Here is an 18,790-nt window from a genome sequence, read left to right on the forward strand (position 1 = left end):
CTTAAGAAATTATCTGACTCATTTGGGTCAAATAATAGTTTCCAAGGAGATTTAGAAGAGAGGAAGTGTGATATTAACCTAACCTAGATATCAAATATTTTTTTCCTCTGAAATTTCTTGACAGCTATTGCATAACCTCTTTAATGGCACTTAAAACTCTCTGTTACCCTGTACCTCAGAAGGTATTGTTGACACTGTTGACTATAAAGCCAAATGACTTGTTCACAAATCGTTATTCGGACAGACTCTGCTTCCCTCAAGAAACTGGAAGTGGGATATTCGTTTCTGCATCAATGTGTAACCATACGGGAAGGGATGTGCTATTTCTCTATACCCATGTTGATTTTTACCTACTTTGGGGATTAGGCAAGCTTTTCTGCCATAGATACAAGACTTCAAGAATGTCCCAGTTTGTTTATGTAGGCTTTGGACATGTCAGCATTGCTGTATTATTATCTGCCTCAGACCAGGCTAGCTAGAAGAAGGCAGGAAGAGAGATTTGGTAAGGTTTCCTGTTATGTTTAAAAGCATATTTCACTCTTTGTTATTTAGGGGCTTCCTTGTTTTGGCTGTTTGTACTCTTTAGTGGAGAAAGAAAGGGGTCTGGGGAAGAAGGGAAACCAAGTTTTGTTGTTTAATTGGAAATAGAATAATTAGTTTGCCCCACACTGGGGAGATGGGAGGTGAGCTGTCCATGGAGTATCACTAGCTATAATGATAGTCAGCCCTCAAAGGGAGAAATAATTGAAATCCCCGAGACGGAATTTCAACCTCACCAAATCTTTATACAGTAGTGAGATGGACTGTTTGGCCTTTAAATTTTAAGTTTTTAATCACACTTTCTGGTGAAGGTAGTCAAGGGATAAGGAAAATTGGCTAACAGACAGCAAGAGAAGGGAAAAACGTGGTAAGTATTTGGTCATATATGAAGTGGAGAGTCAGTCTCTGAATGATGGCATTGGCCATTTTGCAAGAATGATCAGTGGGTAGGTTGGATGGATGGAAAACATTGTCTAAGTATCTTTTTCCATCGGTTTTAGGGTTAGCCTCTGTCGTTTGTGTGTGTGTGTGTGTGTGTGTTTTATGGCTGGAGGTATATGGAAAAAAATGAGTGCTGTGTAACAAGGAGTATCTCCATGCCTTAAAAGAAAATTATGTGAAAATGTAAGGGCTAGACTGGATTTGTCCTCCTGTCTTTCCTCTGATTGATATGGCCACAATCCAGGGAAGTTTTAATTGGCCAAAAAGAATATAAATAAGTGTTAGTAGGACTGGAGCTAGCAAAAGGCTAAGCTGGGATTAAGCTTCCTTTCTTTCTGACTTCAGATGCAGAAGTGGAAAAGATTTGGAGGAAGAGGCAGATAATTCATCTCATCTACAGGATGATGATGAGGAGTACAAAACCACTTGGCTGGCTTGAGTCTCATCAAGAAGAAACTATTTTATTATAATTAAATTTTTGACATAGGGAATAGTGGTTTTGGTAAATTGTTGTCCAGGAATACATTTATTTTTATTGGTTAATAATGGTTTGGAAGGTAAAGTAGATAGGATTTCAGATTTATTATGTATGTGAGGTAAGAGAAGGAGGCTCCAGGTTGAATCCCAGCTTTCTGACTTGGCCAGTGGTGTGGGTGGTGGCCACCATACTAAGGAATACAGGGAAAATGTAGGTTTGAAGGCAGGATGAATAGTTCAGTTTTGGACATATTTAGTTGGGAAAGCAGTTGAAAATATAGGATAAGCAATTGTGGATGGATCTGAAGCTCTGAGAAAAGATCTGGGTTGAAGGTAGAGATTTATGACTTGTCATCAGATAGAGGGTGAGTGGAACTATCTATCGGATGCTAGTGATTTTCTAGAGGGAATAAGTGTGATTTTCTAGAGGGAACACATGGAGTGAAAGGAAAGGAGATTGAATGATTGGCCAGGACTCTATAATAAGAACAGGTAGAAGGAAGTCTGTGATGTTAGAGAACAAAAGATGTCTTGAATCCAGTGTGGAAAGCATTCCTCACTGCAAAATGAGCGATGTTATGCCTCATTGTCTTTGGAGGATGAGAATCAAAACCCAGAGGCAAGAAGGGAAATTAATAGAAAGCAGAACCGTATTTGGACTACTATTGAGAGGAGGAGTGCTAAGAGCTAAAAATCAGACACCGGGGATGCAGGGGAGCAATTGCTGTGAGCTGCTTCTCTTACCCTTGGGGATAATAGGCTGCTAGGGAAGATCCCTAATCCCCAAATCTGCCTCAGTGTCAGGAGACTGAAGGATCAGCCCCACACTGAAAGGGCAAAGGGCATGGGTGGACCTCACTGGAGTGGCCTGCTGCACTTCCCTCCTGGGCATGAGCTCCATAGCAGGACAGATACCAGCAGAGAACTGGGTGAATGTAAAGTTCCTTTTTTTTTTTTTTTAAGGTTTTTCTAAAAAGTCAGGCTTGATTCTTGGTTATTTATTATATAATTATGAAATAGTTATATCTTTTATGTGACAGCCCTTTACATGTATTGCATGTATTGGCTCATTTATTTGTCACAGTAGCTCTCTGATAGAACTACTATTTTTGTCTCTGATTTACCTGTGAGGAAATTGAGACACAGAGAGGTTTAGTGACTTAAGGCTGTGCAGCTAATAAGTTGTGCAGCTGTATTATGGTTTTAGGCAGTTTGGCTTGAATCCATGTTTCTAACCACCATCCTCTATAATTATCTCATTAAATATTGTTATTATGCAATATATGTCTATATTTCAAGATTAGAAAATATAGAAGAATCTTATTGCTCATTGATTCTTTTTATTGGAATTTTGCCTGTCATGATTTGGAATTTTATTATTCCTGAGGTATATCCTACCTTTTTTTTTTTAAAAAAACCTCTGGAGATTTTGTCTACTCTAATTGAACCAATAGATTGTGATAAAATCACCAAAGAAAAATATCAAAAAGCTTTTTATGGACTGCTTTCAGTTTTGCTCATAAGTTTGTTTGTGGTTATTGTTTATTTTGGGGATGTTTGTTTTTCTTAGGATGTCTGCTGTCACTTTTATTATAAAAGATTTGTGGTTCCCTTTCAAGGGTTTCAGTTTAACTTATGGGTATGGGATTTGGGTGTTGAAATGTTTTGATTTTTCTTAAAACTTATATCTTCGGAAAGGCAATAAGTTTGGGGAGAATTAACTCTTTGTATTCCTAATAGAACAGTCTCTTTGTTGCTAAAACAAACTTCTTCTGAGTAGTCCCTTTGGAGACCAGAAAAAATTAGTGGGTTTCCCACAATGACCTAACATACTGCTTACTTCCTGGACATGTGGTTTATGGAATGTGTATCCCCAATATGCTATTCGTCATTGTGTTTATGGTCAGTTAATAGGATCACACACAATTATCCAAAACAGATTTGAATGATTTGGTGAGAAGAGAAGGTTACAATGTTTACCTTTAAATCATGAAGATTTTGAGTTGAAAGGAATCTCGAAGATCATAATAGTCTAGGCACCTTAGTTCCTAGATGAGTTGGATTGTGCACAGGGCTATGGGAGCACAGAGAGCCCCCACCTCTGGAGGAATAGAGCAGATGACCAGGAAATAGCTCGCAGTAGGTGGTGGTGTCGTATTCTGAAACCACACAACAGTTTCATTTTGTGCACCAATGGCAATCAGTAGGGAGAAGCTGTCACAATCACTTTTCTCAGATGGATTTTTGAGGCCCAGTTTTGGCCCAGCGGGAAAGAATGCCACAATCTCTTAGCAATATCTTCCATGGATGCACCTTGGGAGAGTGGCAGCCCGCTCCACATATGTACAGTCTCTGTTTTAGAGGATCAATGTTAGCCAGGAAAAGAGTAGGAAAAAGACAGGTTCTCACAGAGGGGCCAGCGTGAGCAAAGACACAGAGGAAATAAGGGCTTGACACGCGGGGGCTGCTACAAATGGTTGGGTGTGGCTGGGACAGGAGAGGTGAGCCTGGAGCCCTGTTCAGGCATCAGGTGATGGAAGGCCTTGGATACCTAGGTGAGGACTTGTGCTTTAGCCCTTGGGAAAGAAGAAGCCATTGTGATGTTGAATGGAGGATTGTCTACACCAAATTGTGAAAGAGGTTTGAGCCTAGAAACATGCCGTTTCTGCATTCTAGCTATAAGCCGATAGTAGAATATATCGATGCCCAGTTCGAGGCCTACCTGCAAGAGGAATTGAAGATTAAACGTTCTCTCTTCAACTACCATGACACGAGGATCCATGCCTGCCTCTACTTTATTGCCCCTACTGGACATTCACTGAAGTCCCTGGATCTGGTCACCATGAAAAAGCTGGACAGTAAGGTACTTGCTGCCACTCTGATTATCATCCACTCTCCTTTTAGATCTTCTTTATCCTAATGCCCTAATTTGTTCTCTGCTTTCAATGTGATTTTTTTACCCTGGATTACAGGAACAGTGTTTGACAGCATGAGAAAAACACTTCAAAACCTCTTGCCTGTTAGACAAAAATAAAATAAAACAAAACAAAACTAGAAAAAAAAAATCAAGTCGCTTTCAGGAAGTATTTTTAATTCTTACATGGGAGGTTGAAATATAACTTCCAAGTTTGTTTATTTTCTTAAAAAAAACTTTCTCTAACAGGTTTCTAGAGGTTCGGTTTTAATTCAAAGTTTACAGTGGAATAAAAGGTTAAATTTTTGTCTCTGTGATGATAATGGTCCAGCTTCTTAGATTTAAAAACTGAACTGCACACGTGTGTTCAAGTAAAGCAAAGTCTTCATTTAAGTGTGATCCCTGAGCTTGCCACATTTATACCTTCTCTTTCTCACAACACGTGAAGGAAGAGACTGGTCATTTTGATAAAATTTGGCACCTTACTATATAATTAATTAGACTTTCCATTTTGAAATAAATAGAAGACAATACATTCTGAAATAAGGATGAAACAAATGGCAACAAGAACAACCACAAAGCAAAGCCATGGAAGGTATTTACTCTTAGATTCAAAATGCCTTTTGCATTCACAGAAAAGTCTTATTAGATGACAAAGCTCTTTAGAGGACTCTGCTGGGTGTTGTTACTATGATTTTGTCTAAACAACACCACTGATAAAAGATGCTTTCTCTCCAGAGGGACAGAACAGCGAGGGAATGCTCAGGAGATCAGCCTGTCCCCAAGGCCTCTGAACTGGCCTTTAGAGGTCTGGAGAGGCTGAAGCCAAGCCAGGCTCCTTCGGCTTCCAGCAGGCACAGACACAGTAGTTTATAGAAAAATCTTCTAATGGCCTGGAAGGATCATTGCAGCTAGAGTACTCTTCGCAGAATAAATAGAAACCCTTCTTCATCCCATTTGATTCCTCGGCTCCCCTGGGAGCTGTGCCATTAGCCATGATAGTGGAGAGATCACGGGCAGTGAGGGCCGCTTCCGGGTCTGTCGTGTCCTTGGAAGCAGGAGCAGACCTCCCTGTTCTCAAGAGTGCCCCGTTCTCCACAGACGTTCTGAAGGAAGTAGACTGAGGAGGCTTCCTAACTGAGGGCTGAGTATGCAGATCTAGCCGGATAATATCCAACACTATGATTATGTTTAATAGAGTTCATTGAAAAAGGAAAAGAAAAATGCATAACAGGCACAACTAATAAAAGCAAACAACCAACCATAAAGCAGGTTAAACTTTCAAAGAAGTGATAACGTAGGAGAGTTGGAGAGCTAGCTAGCATCCGAAAATGATAATATCAAAGTTTTATTTATACAAGTAAAGGGAAGAGTTAAGCAAATGTATGGTCATTTCAGGAATGACTTTCAAGCCCCTGCCAATGAGGAAAAAGAGGTTTTAAAACCAAATTGCTTGATTTCTCTATCTCCTCTGATCAATTTGCCCAAGAAAGAGTGAATCTCTGCCATTTTGTTTATGTTGACATTAATTAAATACTAAATGTGCATAAAAGATAGCCAGTGAGAACAACAGGAAGTTTCTTGTTCCTCCAGTCCTGATCCAAACATTTCCCCCACCCTCAATGATGTTTTTCTTAGTCCGCAACTTGCTGGAGGAAGCCCAAGCATAGTGAGCTTAGGAGCAGGTTGAGGAATAGGTTGAAGAATAGGTCTTTCTGTCAGCGTGTCATCTCATTTGGGTTTATCAGGATTTCTAATGTGGCCTTTGGATAAAAGGAGAAGCAAAGGCATGCAGATGTGACCTGAACACCTCCCGAAAGACTGTCTGTTCCCTGGCTAGGACAGCTTCCTCACCGAGTCTGTTTTCTCTCACCTAAGCTGGGTGAAGACCATACTTCTATATATCGGATGTCAGTAATATCTTATTGAAACCTCTGTTTCTACAGGGATTAGGGGAAAATTAATCTTAAAATGTGAATTTAAGAAATGTGTCCCGTGCACAGGGCTGGGGGCAGCCGGGAAAAGAATGTCCACACAGGGTTTGGAACTTGTGCTCTAGGGTATCCTTGGCTCCCTTTCTGGGCTTCCTGCCACTACTGTCAAATTCTGAGTTCTCCCCTGTTCTTTGTAACCGATGCTGTGAAAGTGAGCCTTGCCTTTGGCGCTCAGTTTTATTCCGGCATGAAGGAGTAATTTGATAGAAGCTGATTTTCAAAAGAATTAGTTGGTGTGATTTTGAAAACTTTTACAGTGGGCGACACCATTTTTGTTTTGATTAATACATAGGTTCTCCTCTCAGCAATTTTCAGGTCATCAGAAGAAAGAAAGGATGTTGGGCTGCATAGGACGGAATACTCCACTGCTCTTACAAAAACTTTGTTATTATACTGTTAGGGTGTGCAAAAATCAAGAGCCTAAAGTAGATGGGAGAGGTCTAAAAGGAGTGGTTGGTCATTCAAAGAATAGGCTCCTTTGTTACACTATTTGTCATAGAATAGCAACACTTCCTTTACTCTGTAAAGAAAAATGAGGTAGCACAGGAGGGGAAATTACAAGTATACTTTCAGTGCAGGATGGGAGGAAGTAAAAGTGTTTGAATATGGAACTAAAAGTTTATCTCAGGTCTTCTTAATTTTTCACCTAGGTAGAAAGTCTGATTTTCATTATCATCTCTACCAAAAAAAAAAAATTGTAGGTGCATAGGAGGTGTTTATATTTATGGGGTACTTCAGATGTTTTGATATAAGCATGCAACATCTTTATTTTTTACATTAAGGTTTTGCAATTTTATTTGTTTGCTATATTTTATTCACTTGTCTATTTTTCTTATGTTGGAACTGTGTAAAAATGGACGTGTCTGTTTTACAGGTGAACATCATTCCAATAATTGCAAAAGCTGACACCATTGCCAAGAATGAACTACACAAATTCAAGAGTAAGATCATGAGTGAACTAGTCAGCAATGGGGTCCAGATATATCAGTTTCCCACTGATGAAGAAACGGTGGCAGAGATTAACGCGACAATGAGTGTAAGTCCTCAAGTCAAATGGAAACAAGTGATTTTAATGAACGCCTGTCTTAGTACCAGCGTTGTAGAGTGGCTGGAGCACTGGACTGACTAGGCACCCCATGACTTCAGATTAGTGCAGCTTTGCCACCACTTCAGGTCATTTAACCAGTCTGCCCCTCAGTTTCTCCATCTGTCAAATGGGAGCGTTAGACAAGATGATCTCCAATTTCCTTCCCACTCTAACAGTTATGATTTCTACAGCAAATCTTGTGAGAAGGAAATGCCAGCCCAGCACCATTTCACAAAAAGCAGCTCAAAGGAAATAGATCTGTGCTTGTTTCCACCAATCTTGGCAGAAATATGTCAGCTTGTCCCAATTTTGCTTTGGTGATTGGATCCTGCCCTTCCCTCCTTTCTATTTTCCCTACCCTTTTCTGAATCATTAGGTAAATTGGCAGTTGAGGATACAATTTCCACATCACAGAGAGGAACTAGTCAGGAGATAAATGATTAAAGCGACAGTGGTTCCCTGTGTGATTATGATGTAATCCCTCCTGGTGAGTCTCCATCCTGCCGGTTGATGCTCAAGTCTGTTTCACTGCTCTTTTGTGTGTCTCAGCCCATAGCTCAGCTGTGAGCTGCAATGACTCTACGCATCTTTTTTCCCTTTGGGAATGCATAACATCCGTGAAAGCCACATGCTTTGCATATAGTGGATGCCCAATGATGGTTGTTGGAATTCAAAGTAGATCTGGAAAGCAGATTCTTCCCAGGAAATAGGCTTGATGGGGTGTGAAAGGAAGGTTGCCACAAGGGAGAATGACTAGACTTGTGCAAAAGAATGGATGGACAAAAGATCAACAAGGGGTTTTGGTCCTGTTACGAAGTGAGTGTTTAACTAGTAGAGCCACTGAGATGGAAGACACACCTTACTTCTTGGGAAGTAGTGAGTTCCCATCACCAGTGGTTAGTTGATAACAGAGCCTGTTTCAGTCCACTTGGAAGAGATACTGTAGCAGGAATTCTTAAGCAGGATTGAACTGTGTAATAGGCAAGATCTCTTCCACCTCTAAAATTCTCTGGTTGTGGGTACTGACAGCTACATAATAATAATAGCACCTGACATTTTTCACATTTCTGGAGCATTTACTATGCACCAGGAACTGTTCAAGACTTTCCATTTAATCCTCACAACAGTTGCATACGTAGGTGCTATTATTATTCCTACCTCATATATGAGGAGACTGCAGCATAGCACCTAAGATTGCACAGCTGTCTGTAGTGGAGGTAGGATTCGAACCCAGGCTTTGGCTGTCAGGCTTACATTCTCACCCTGTGTACTACCACCCAAGCAGAGCAGTGTACAGTCAGTCCTCTGCATACACGGATTTGACCAACCATGGATCAAATAGATTTGGAAAAAAAAATGCAACAATATAAACAATAATACAAAATATATATGGCCAGGCACAGTGGCTCATACTTGTAATCCCAGCACTTTGGTAGGCTGAGGAGGGAGGATCACTTGAGGCCAGGAGCTCAAGACCAGCCTGGTCAACTTAGCAAGAAAAATAAAAAGTAAATTCTACAAAAAAAAATTAAAAATATAGTATAATAACTATTTATATAGCATTTACATTGTCTTGGGTATTATAAGTAATCTAGAGATGATTTAAAGTATACAGGAGGATGTGCATAGGTTATTTGTAAATACTATACCATTTTATATCAGAGATTTGAGCACCTGCAGATTTCAGTGTCCATGGACAGTCCTGGAACCCACACCCTGTGGATACTGCGGAGGTCTGTACTTTTTTATAGCAAGGTCAAAATCTCAAGCTGAGATGGCACTCCTTTATTCTGCTGTAGAACTATAATTTGGGATGTCAGTGTGGTATTCAGGAAGTATCATGAATGACTGCTATGTAATTTTTCTTTATATTCCTATCCTTCTAAATAAGTTTTCATTATTTTATATTCATGGAACTATATCTGTGTTAAACTTACTGGAAAGAAAACACCCAAGAATTTTTGCTCTATTTTCTTTCTGTCTTTATCAGATTAATAGAACTGAATCTCTGACATTCCAAATTAATCCTGTTCTTTAAAGAATTTTTTTTTAGGCTCTTCATTACAAACAATTTTTGCTGATGAAATTCCACATAATGTGTAGAAATCTGAGGAAAACAGATTCCACTGGCAGTTGCTTTTGTTACATTTGAGTGGAGAAATTTCCTTGGTCATTACACCAAAATATTGACTGGAAAGGTCCTGTTGCTCCTCAACTTCAGGCGACAATAGTGTTCAAGTCTGAAACTCAGACTTGTTTGAGAAAGAGAATACACTTTCTTTCCTTCTTAGAGTGTGAGATGAACTAGAAAATGTCAATATCTTAAGCATCCGACAAAAAGCTACTTGGGAAACCTGAGCCAATGATTATGCCAAGTTCTCTGTAGGAGAGGAATTGGCTTGAAAACTTTTATCTTCTTTCTCAATGTATCTATAGTGGAAGAACACTGGATCAAGGAACTCTAAATAATAATTCTTGGAGCAGCTACTTCAAATCTTATTCTTACATGCAGATAGAAAAAAGATAGGATTATTATTTCTTCTCCCACTCAGAATGCAGTGATAACTACCAAATAAACCGATGTGAAAGAGTCAGTTTTCTTGGACACCATCTCTACTTCAGATAAGTCTGGGTGCAAAACTTGAGCCAATAATTTGGGCTAAAGTGTGTTTCTGACTTAGAATTTGTGCAGTAGTCATCTGTCTAACGCAGTGTTGTTCAAGTAGAACTGTAATGTGAGACATACAAGTATTTTAAAATTTTCTAGTAGCCACCTTAAAGAAAGTAAAAAGAAATGTGAAATTAATTTTAAGGACTTAACCCAATATGTTGTAAAATATAATTTCAACATGTAATCAATATAAAAATTATTAGGTATTTTAGGCTGGGTGCGGTGGCTCACACCTGTTATCCCAGCACTTCAGGAGGCTGAGGCAGGTGGATCACAAGGTCAGGAGATCAATACCATCCTGGCTAACACGGTGAAACCCCGTCTCTACTAAAAATACAAAAATTAGCCCGGCATGGTGGCGGGCGCCTATATAGTCCCAGCTACTCGGGAAGCTGAGGCAGGAGAATGGTGTGAACCCGGGAGGTGGAGCTTGCAGTGAGCCGAGATAGCACCACTGCACTCCAGCCTGGGCGACAGAGAAAGATGCCATTTCAAACAAAACAAAACAAAACAAAAAAAACCACACACACATTTTAATGGTAGATCTTTGAGATCCAGTGTATATTTTACAATGACAGCTTATCTCATTTTGGACTGAATTTTCACCAAAAATACTTTATCTGTATATACATTTTATAAAATTCACAGCTAAAAAGGTAAATTTACATACCCAGGTTTCTCCTAACATACCTTAAAGATTTTCAATATGAAATAAGTGCCAAAAAGATACTTTATCTTTAATCTTGTGTCTACCTTGCCATCTACCTTGGTCTTGTTTTTCAGAAGATTTGAGTTTGAAGCAAAGTGAAATGCAGTTTTACCAAAACAATAAAGTTGCATTTAATGGAAAAAAATTTTACGTTGCTTCTATTTTAAATTTAGAGGTAAACCAATTAAAAGTTAGATATTCAATTTCTTGGTCCTACACGCTGTATTTCAAGTGCTCAACAGCCACATACTACCCGTGGCTACTGCATCGGGTAGCACAAGTCTAAAACTTACTTTATAGCCGCAAAGACTCCTACAGTTTTCCCTTGAATCTAGCTCCTATCGCATATTCGGTATTGAGTTGTAAGGGGGATGGGATATGTGACATCCACCCACCAAACTGCAGCCTGCTTTTCCCTTGCCGCCAAGTAGAGGCCTGCAGAAGGAGGAAGAAGATAGAGACTGGTGGAAACCAGTCTGTCAGAGCAGGGGAAGGTAACTATTCTCTGTCCTTTTGCTTGGCAGGTCCATCTCCCATTTGCAGTGGTTGGCAGCACCGAAGAGGTGAAGATTGGCAACAAGATGGCAAAGGCCAGGCAGTACCCCTGGGGTGTGGTGCAGGGTATGTGCACAGCATGGGAGATGGAGTCTTCACATTTAGCCCCTATGTGAATGGCCGCGTTTGTTCATTTCCCGTCTTGTTTAGGGAGGCCCTCAACAGTGGGCTGGCAGTGGGAGGGTGTGGTGGGGCTCCACCCTCGTGGAGGTGAGGAGGAAAGAAAAAGTAATCAGGTAGGTGGACAATGGAGAGATGTGACTGCCAATCCCTTGAAGTAGCCCCTCAAGGATGCTGGGTTGTGTAGGGAATTAAGATAAAGTCCTGATTGAAAAATAGTTCTTCCCTAGGTGTTGGGACTTGTTTTATCAGCCAAGTATTAAAAAGCAGCAAAAAGTTTCTTGCAAACAAGAGGGTACTTTTTTCTCCATCAACTATGCAAAAAACGCCTTCTAATAAAATGTTATCTTAGTAAATCTGAGACTTATGAGAATATTTGACCTATATTTGGCACTGTGGGACATGGCCACAGTCTAACCTGAAAGCTTGTCAGGTATGTCACTTTGAAGGACAAGGACTGTATGACCTACCCTTGTGTTCTGAAGGAGGACATCCAGTGCTATGGATTAAGCAGGATGGCTACAGAAAGTTCTTCATTGGTTTAAGATGTATCAGACCTCCTTTTCCTCTGTTTTGAATAAAGACAATAAAGCTGTGAGAAGAAACAGTACCTTTGAGATCCCTGGGAAAAATACAATTGTTCTTACTCTTACCAATTTCTCTACAATAAGAAAATTCCTTTCTTCCCAGTGTCGTTGATAAAATTAAATGAAGTGGTATGTAAAAGTGGCCCTGCACAGTTATAGACAGCATGGTGTGGTACAACATCTGGCTTTGGATCAGATGTTCTAGCGTTTGAACCTAGACTCTGCTACCTCTCTTTGGGAGGTCAGCTTGCTCACCAAGCTCCTGCATCTGCAAAGCAAGTCATGACATCTACTCGGCAGAGTTATTATGAGGGGTCAAGACAATATTTGTTTTCAAGCTCCTCCCCCTGTGCCCTGTGCTCAGTAGGCACTCAGCAGTCAGCATTGCCATCAGTATTATGGTCAGTGTTGTCAGAAATCTTGTCTTCATCATGAATGTAAGGCGAATCCAGTAAAGGATCTTCAGATGGCCTTGAGACCCTAGAGATTTCAGGAGTGATGGTAGTAACATCTTGGAAGCATCACTGCAGATATTTCAGTGACATCATTGCTGATCCCACTTCCTCCATTTCCCCCCTCATAGTTGAGAATGAAAATCATTGTGATTTTGTGAAACTTCGAGAGATGCTGATCCGGGTGAACATGGAGGACTTGCGAGAGCAGACTCACACCCGCCACTACGAATTGTACCGACGCTGTAAGCTTGAAGAGATGGGGTTCAAGGACACTGACCCTGACAGCAAACCCTTCAGGTATGAAAGCACCTAGCAATCAGCTGTCTCCTAGACAGTGGTGAGAGTAGCATGTTGCTACATCACAGAAATGCTTGCTGGATTGAGATAGTGATGATGGAAGGATCTGGTGGGTGAAGATTAATACATATGTTGTCAGGCATTGTGATAATTGCTTTATTTGCATTATCTCAACTAACTTATCTAGTTGATGTCATTATTATCATCCACATTTTACAGATGAGGAAACAAAGGCACTGAAAGTGTAAACAAACTGCCCAGGGTCCTCCAAGTAGTAAACAGTGGTGTGGTGTTGAGCTCTTGCCATCTGGGTCCTGAGCCCAGGTTTCTGCCTGTTCTCTTGCAGAGGTACAGAGCCTGGTTGATGCATTTACAAAGGTGCGGTTGCTGATTACAGTTTGCCCCATTCATTTTTGCCAAACACCTTTAACTTCCGAAGGCTCTTCCTTTGTCAAGCACTTTTACTATTAGCTTTCAGTGGTTCAGTAAAATTCTCACAACAAAGAATCAGGAGGAAAGGAGAATAGCTTTCAGGAGATTATGTGTTTTTTTATATCACTGGCAGATAAAGATGCAAAATGTGAAGGGGAGAAATGGATGTAGAATTAATACCCCAGCTGAAGCCCAGACCCCGTCAGAATCCAGTGGTAGGGATAGGATTGGCCCACACTGGGGGGAGTCGTGGGATGGTTCTGGATAAAGGTGTGGGGTGAGGCTGCCAGGCCAGGTTCGCCACCTCCTGGTGGAGGAGAGGATTGTCCAGATGGTGCCCAAGCAGTTTCTTTTTTGTTGTTGTTGTTTTTTATTTTTTGTTTTTTTTTTTTGAGACAGAGCCTTGCTCTGTCGCCAGGCTGGAGTGCTTCAGCCTCCCAAAGTGCTGAGATTACAGGCGTGAGCCACCCCGCCTGGCCCCCAGGCTGTTTCTTAATGGGAATTTGAATTCAGGTGTTGTGAGGTGTGTCTGGGCTCTGTGCCTTTAGAAATTGAGGGCCATAGTTCCTTGGGGAAAAAAACCTGTTTTTCTCCTCTTTGCTGGCTAGCCCTACAACACACTCTGATGTCTACAAGCTGGCTGACAATAGAACCCGAGGCAGCCTGTGCACAGTAGATTCTGTGCCTGTGGGTCTGTAGGAGGAGTTTCTTTTCTTTTTTTTTTTTTTTTTTTTGGAGACGGAGTCTTGCTCTGTCACCCAGGCTGGAGTGCAGTGGTGTCATCTCGGCTTACTGCAAGCTCCGCCTCCTGGGTTGACGCCATTCTCCTGCCTCAGCCTCCCAAGTAGCTGGGACTACAGGCGCCCGCCACCGCGCCCGGCTAATTTTTGTATTTTTAGTAGAGACAGGGTTTCACTGTGTTGGCCAGGATGGTCTCGATCTCCTGACCTTGTAATCCACTCGGCCTCCCAAAGTGCTGGGATTACAGGCGTGAGCCACTGCGCCTGGCCAGGAGGGAGTTTATTTTCTTGCAATTGCTTTAGAGATAGTTTAGGAATGCCTGGGCTTCTCGCCTGGCACTCTGCTACTGAGGAGTTCCACGAGCATGTGTGTATGCAGTGAGAACAAATGCAGAACCCAGACAAGGGGTTTGCCAAGAAGTTAACTTCTAGCCAAGGTTGCATCATTCCCTTCTGCCCTGGCGGCTTGCAAAACTGACCATCTCCAACCATGTGAAAGTCACATTCTGAGGCAAGGTATAGGACACCTTTTTGTGTACATAGGTTTAACTAATTGAACCTTGAAATGCATTTACCAGAAAACAGTCCTTACAAAGGCAAGTCCACTTTATGGTTACTAAACCTGATGAAACAGTTTCCGTGTGGGAAAGGCCATCTTCACTATTACATAGAATATTTGTTTTCATGCAAAGAGATATTGAAAAAAAGGAACTGCTATAAAATTGAATTCATTTTCCCCTCGCCTTCATTCAAATCCAGACAGCGTTGAAGAGCACTGGACTAGGAGTCAGGAGTTTGAGTTCAGTTCTTGGTCCTGCTATGCTACAAATTCTTAACCCACCTGGGCCTGAATTTCTTCATCTGTGAAATGAGGAGCTGATCCAGATCATGGAATAATTAGATCCAGTAAAAAAATTTTTTTTTCTGTACTGGGTTAGATAGTAAACATTTTAGGTTCTGCAGGCCAAATGGTCTCTATCACAACTATTCAGTGTGCCCTTGTCCGAAAGCAGCCATAGACCATACTGTAAATGAATGGACATGGCTGTGTTCCAGTAAAACTTCATTTACAAAAACAGATGGGGGGCCAGATTTGGTCCTCAGGCTGTAGTTGCCCAACCCCTAGACAAGATCATAACTTGGAGCCTGTGAACTGCCTGCAAAAGTTAGAATGCGTGTGACTGTTTCTTGAGTTTGTTTGAGGTCATTTACCTCTCAAAGTGTTTTTACTTCTCAAAATGTTCAGAGCCATTTGGCATAGTTGTGTTTCTTTCAACTCAGGAATCTATGGAATTCGAAGAGTCTATGATGCTACCCTTAGCTATCTACACCACCAGGAAGGGCCCAGTGGCCTAAGTCTTCTGGGACAGGCAAGACCACCATCTTGACTGGGTTTCTTAGATTCCCTGGGAGCCTGGGGATGGTGAGGATTTCCTGCTGCTGCAGGCCACTAAGTTGTCTGTGTAGCCAGCATTTTAATTAAGGCATTTCCTGCAAGCCCAGAGTAACTGCCCACCAGGAAGAGGTGGAGCTGGGTAGGCCCAGCAGGGCTTCTGCGAGGGAAGCTGCTGGACCAGCCCACTGCTTTGTTCTCCCTGTTTCAGTGGCTTCAGGATTGGTGAGGGACATCACTGAGTCTGCCTGATGCTTAGAGAGCTTTATCCATATCTCCCTTCCCCACTTGGATCCATTTCCACTGGCCTGAGTTTTACTTTTTGATGATGAAAAGGGAAAATATATACACACACACACACACACACACTATATATATAGATATATAAAATAATTATATATTATATAACATATATAATCATATATATTATTTATATAATTATATAATATAATTATATTATTAATAATAACAATATATGTATATCTTATGTATATATAATAGATATATATACACACATTATATATATACACATATATATTACCAAGGCCTTTACTTTTTTCCATATATAAGAAAATTAGAAAATTAGAAAAAAGTAGACCTTCTAAAAATAAATACCTTCTAACATCTCGGTAACTGGGACCAGGTTTTCCATTTCAACTGGAAACAGTTTCTCCTCTTAGACCACTCATTCAAACTCTGGTGTCCCTCCTGGTTTAGGGAAGATCACTTGGTACCAAAAGTTGGCTTTAAATCACATGTCTTGGTAAATAGTGATATGAAATGAATTTGAGTTTCCTTTTCTTGGAAACCACTACTTTTAAAAGGGCTCAGCCTTTGCTTTGAAGAATTTTGGGCACCCTCAGCACTTCCTGTGCACCTGAGAGGGAGGAATGGAGTGAGGTGACTCTGTTTGGAGGATGACAGAGTTAAGGAAAAGCAGAAGCCACAATTGATTTAAGTGATTTTCCAGAATTTCATCTGCAAAGTCACCATTCCTGGATGTGCGTGGAAGATGGATCTTCCATGTGAATTTAGGCTGAGCTTGGAGGAGTATAAATCAAGGGCTTAAGGTTTTGTATTCTCAAAGCACAGGATTTCTGCATGGGTGTGCAGTGAAGTTCATCCTTCCCAGTGAGCACCCTCATTCACCATTTGTCCTCTGGGCCCCCTTGTGTTTACAGTACATGTTTGTAAAACAGAGAGTGACCTCTAAGGCCAAGTCTAGTAAGAGGCAGCGCCACTGTGTGTGTTACACAGTGTGAGGCAAAAGGAGGAGCAGGGTGTGCACAGAGACACTGTATGCAAGCCTTGGCAGCACACCACGGCAGTAAAGCTAGTGGAGCCCGTCCCTAGATTGCCTTTAAACCTGGCTGCATTCACACTTGTGTCTTTATTGTCTTGTGGCAGAATACATATATAACCAGGCATTCATCTGCTCTTTCCCAAGCCCATCTTTATCCTCCCCCCGCGCATGCCCAGCTGCTGCCCTGAAGCCTTGAAACTCATGCTTCTACCATCCAGAGCACCCATACTTCCCTGGACCCAGGCCTCTCCTTCCTCGACCCCAACCCCTTTCTGCTGGCATTATAGGGTAGAAGAGGAGATGTCATGTGTCTCCCATGAGCTACTCCCTGCTTCCTTTCTCCTGAGAGGCCACTGCGCTTTTCCTAACAGTACCTGCCCAAGCTGCTCTCATCTCACCTTGGAACACCACCATCTCCTTGCTTCACCCTCGTTCAACTCACACAGAACACTCAGTTACCGCCATTTTCTCAGAGGCCAACAAGATCCAGGCCCAGGAGACTCATTAGGAGTGGCTGGGCCTCCGTACACCAGCCATGCAATGCAGGAGGTAGAGTTCTTATCTGAGCAAGGTAGCCTGGGCTCAGTCCTGGCTCTGTTACTTCTTTGTTGTGTGACCTGCTCAGATTACCTGTGTGTCCAAGTTTCTCCATCTATAAAGTGGGAGGTGATAGTATTGTCTATCTTACTGGGTTATTGTAAGGATTAAATGAATTCACGTTTGTATTGCTCCACTCCACAAATGCTGGTAGAGATTATCATACTCTGGCATGCCCTCCACTAGATGCTTTTAGATAAGAACAGAGAGAGAATTGTACTGTGTGAATCGCCAGAATGAAGGATGAACTGAAGTGTCTGTGTTCATTCTCTTCCTTTGACCTCCACAAGCAAAACCTGCCTCTCCCAAGGGCTGTTAAGAGGAAATTAGAAGATAAAATCCTCAATTTCAAATCAATCTAAAATCTTGTGAAAAAGGTACACATTTCTCACTTAGAAAAGGGTATTAGTAACTGTAATTAAAAATTAACTTTGAAGAACTAAAAGTTGCGGAAGATACCACTGAAGAGATGGGTGCAGAGGCTCACATCTGAAATCCCAGCACTCTAGGAGGCTGAGGTAGGAGGATCACTTGAGCTCATGAATGTAAGACCAGCCTGTGCAACATAGGGAGACTTCATCTCAACAAAAAATTAAAAAAAAAAATTAGCCAGACATGGTGGCACATGCTTGTGGTTGGTCCCAACTACTTGAGAAGCTGAAGTGGGAAGATCGCTTGAGCCCAGCATTTCGAGGGTATAGTGAGCTATGATCCTGCCCCTGCACTCCAGCCTGGGTGAGACAGTAGGAGCCTGTCTCCAAAAAAAAAAAAAAAGATATATAATCACTTTGGATATCTTTACTGGATATGAGCCAGTTCCTTTTGAATTGGTCTTCAATGACTGGGAAATGTTAGTGAGGGCTTCTGGTATCTCCAGTGGACAACTCAACTGGCAGAGGTGTCTGGGAATCTGATTCTGTGGATGCTGTGGTTCTAAGTCATTTGTAAGTAACTAATTACAGTTGTGATTCCTTGGGGTAAGGTTTTATGGCTTATGTTTCTTATGTTCCTGATTATTGTTTCCAATGTCAGAGTTCAAAAGCTGGCTCACATCCTAAGACACAATGATATAAGAAGTAGCATTTGTTGAGCCCATTTGCCTGCTCTGGCCCAGGGTGTCAAAACTGCTTCCAGTTTTGCCAATGGCAAAGTTGCTCCTTAGGCTTTCTCTGGGACTAGGCTTTCCAATTTTGGACTGCAAGCTTCACTATAAAAAGCATTTTCCATCATGATCCAGCATACACATTTTGTGTAGTAATGCCTACTCTTAAACTTTTTAAGGTACTGGTTAAGACCCACAATTGAGTTGTGATTCATAGTTTCAAAATGTATCTTCAGAAACTGAAGCATAAGATAGCTTGTGGTTGGAACTGGATAAGGCAGAGTCATTTAGTGAGTTCTCAGCATTTAGGGTAGCATTACCCAGAGCACATTCTATCAGTGAATTGCTTAAATTTTCCATGATCAGACAAATTTGG

At 41.4% G+C, this 18,790-nt stretch overlaps 1 protein-coding gene across 9 annotated transcripts in view; it reads left to right on the forward strand.

Annotated features, from left to right (window-relative positions):
• SEPTIN11 (septin 11) overlaps nucleotides 1-18,790 on the forward strand; it is a 90,387-nt gene that overhangs the window by 57,059 nt on the left and 14,538 nt on the right. For all 9 annotated transcript variants that reach the window (XM_050790861.1, XM_050790865.1, XM_050790869.1 and 6 more), the window contains exons 4-7: nucleotides 4,135-4,321; nucleotides 7,241-7,402; nucleotides 11,358-11,454; nucleotides 12,679-12,847. In XM_050790861.1, the coding sequence (XP_050646818.1) occupies nucleotides 4,135-4,321; nucleotides 7,241-7,402; nucleotides 11,358-11,454; nucleotides 12,679-12,847 (615 nt within the window). The remainder of the gene's footprint in view (nucleotides 1-4,134; nucleotides 4,322-7,240; nucleotides 7,403-11,357; nucleotides 11,455-12,678; nucleotides 12,848-18,790) is intronic.

This window comes from Macaca thibetana, chromosome 5, assembly GCF_024542745.1.
Source record: "Macaca thibetana thibetana isolate TM-01 chromosome 5, ASM2454274v1, whole genome shotgun sequence".
Lineage (NCBI taxonomy): Eukaryota > Metazoa > Chordata > Mammalia > Primates > Cercopithecidae > Macaca > Macaca thibetana.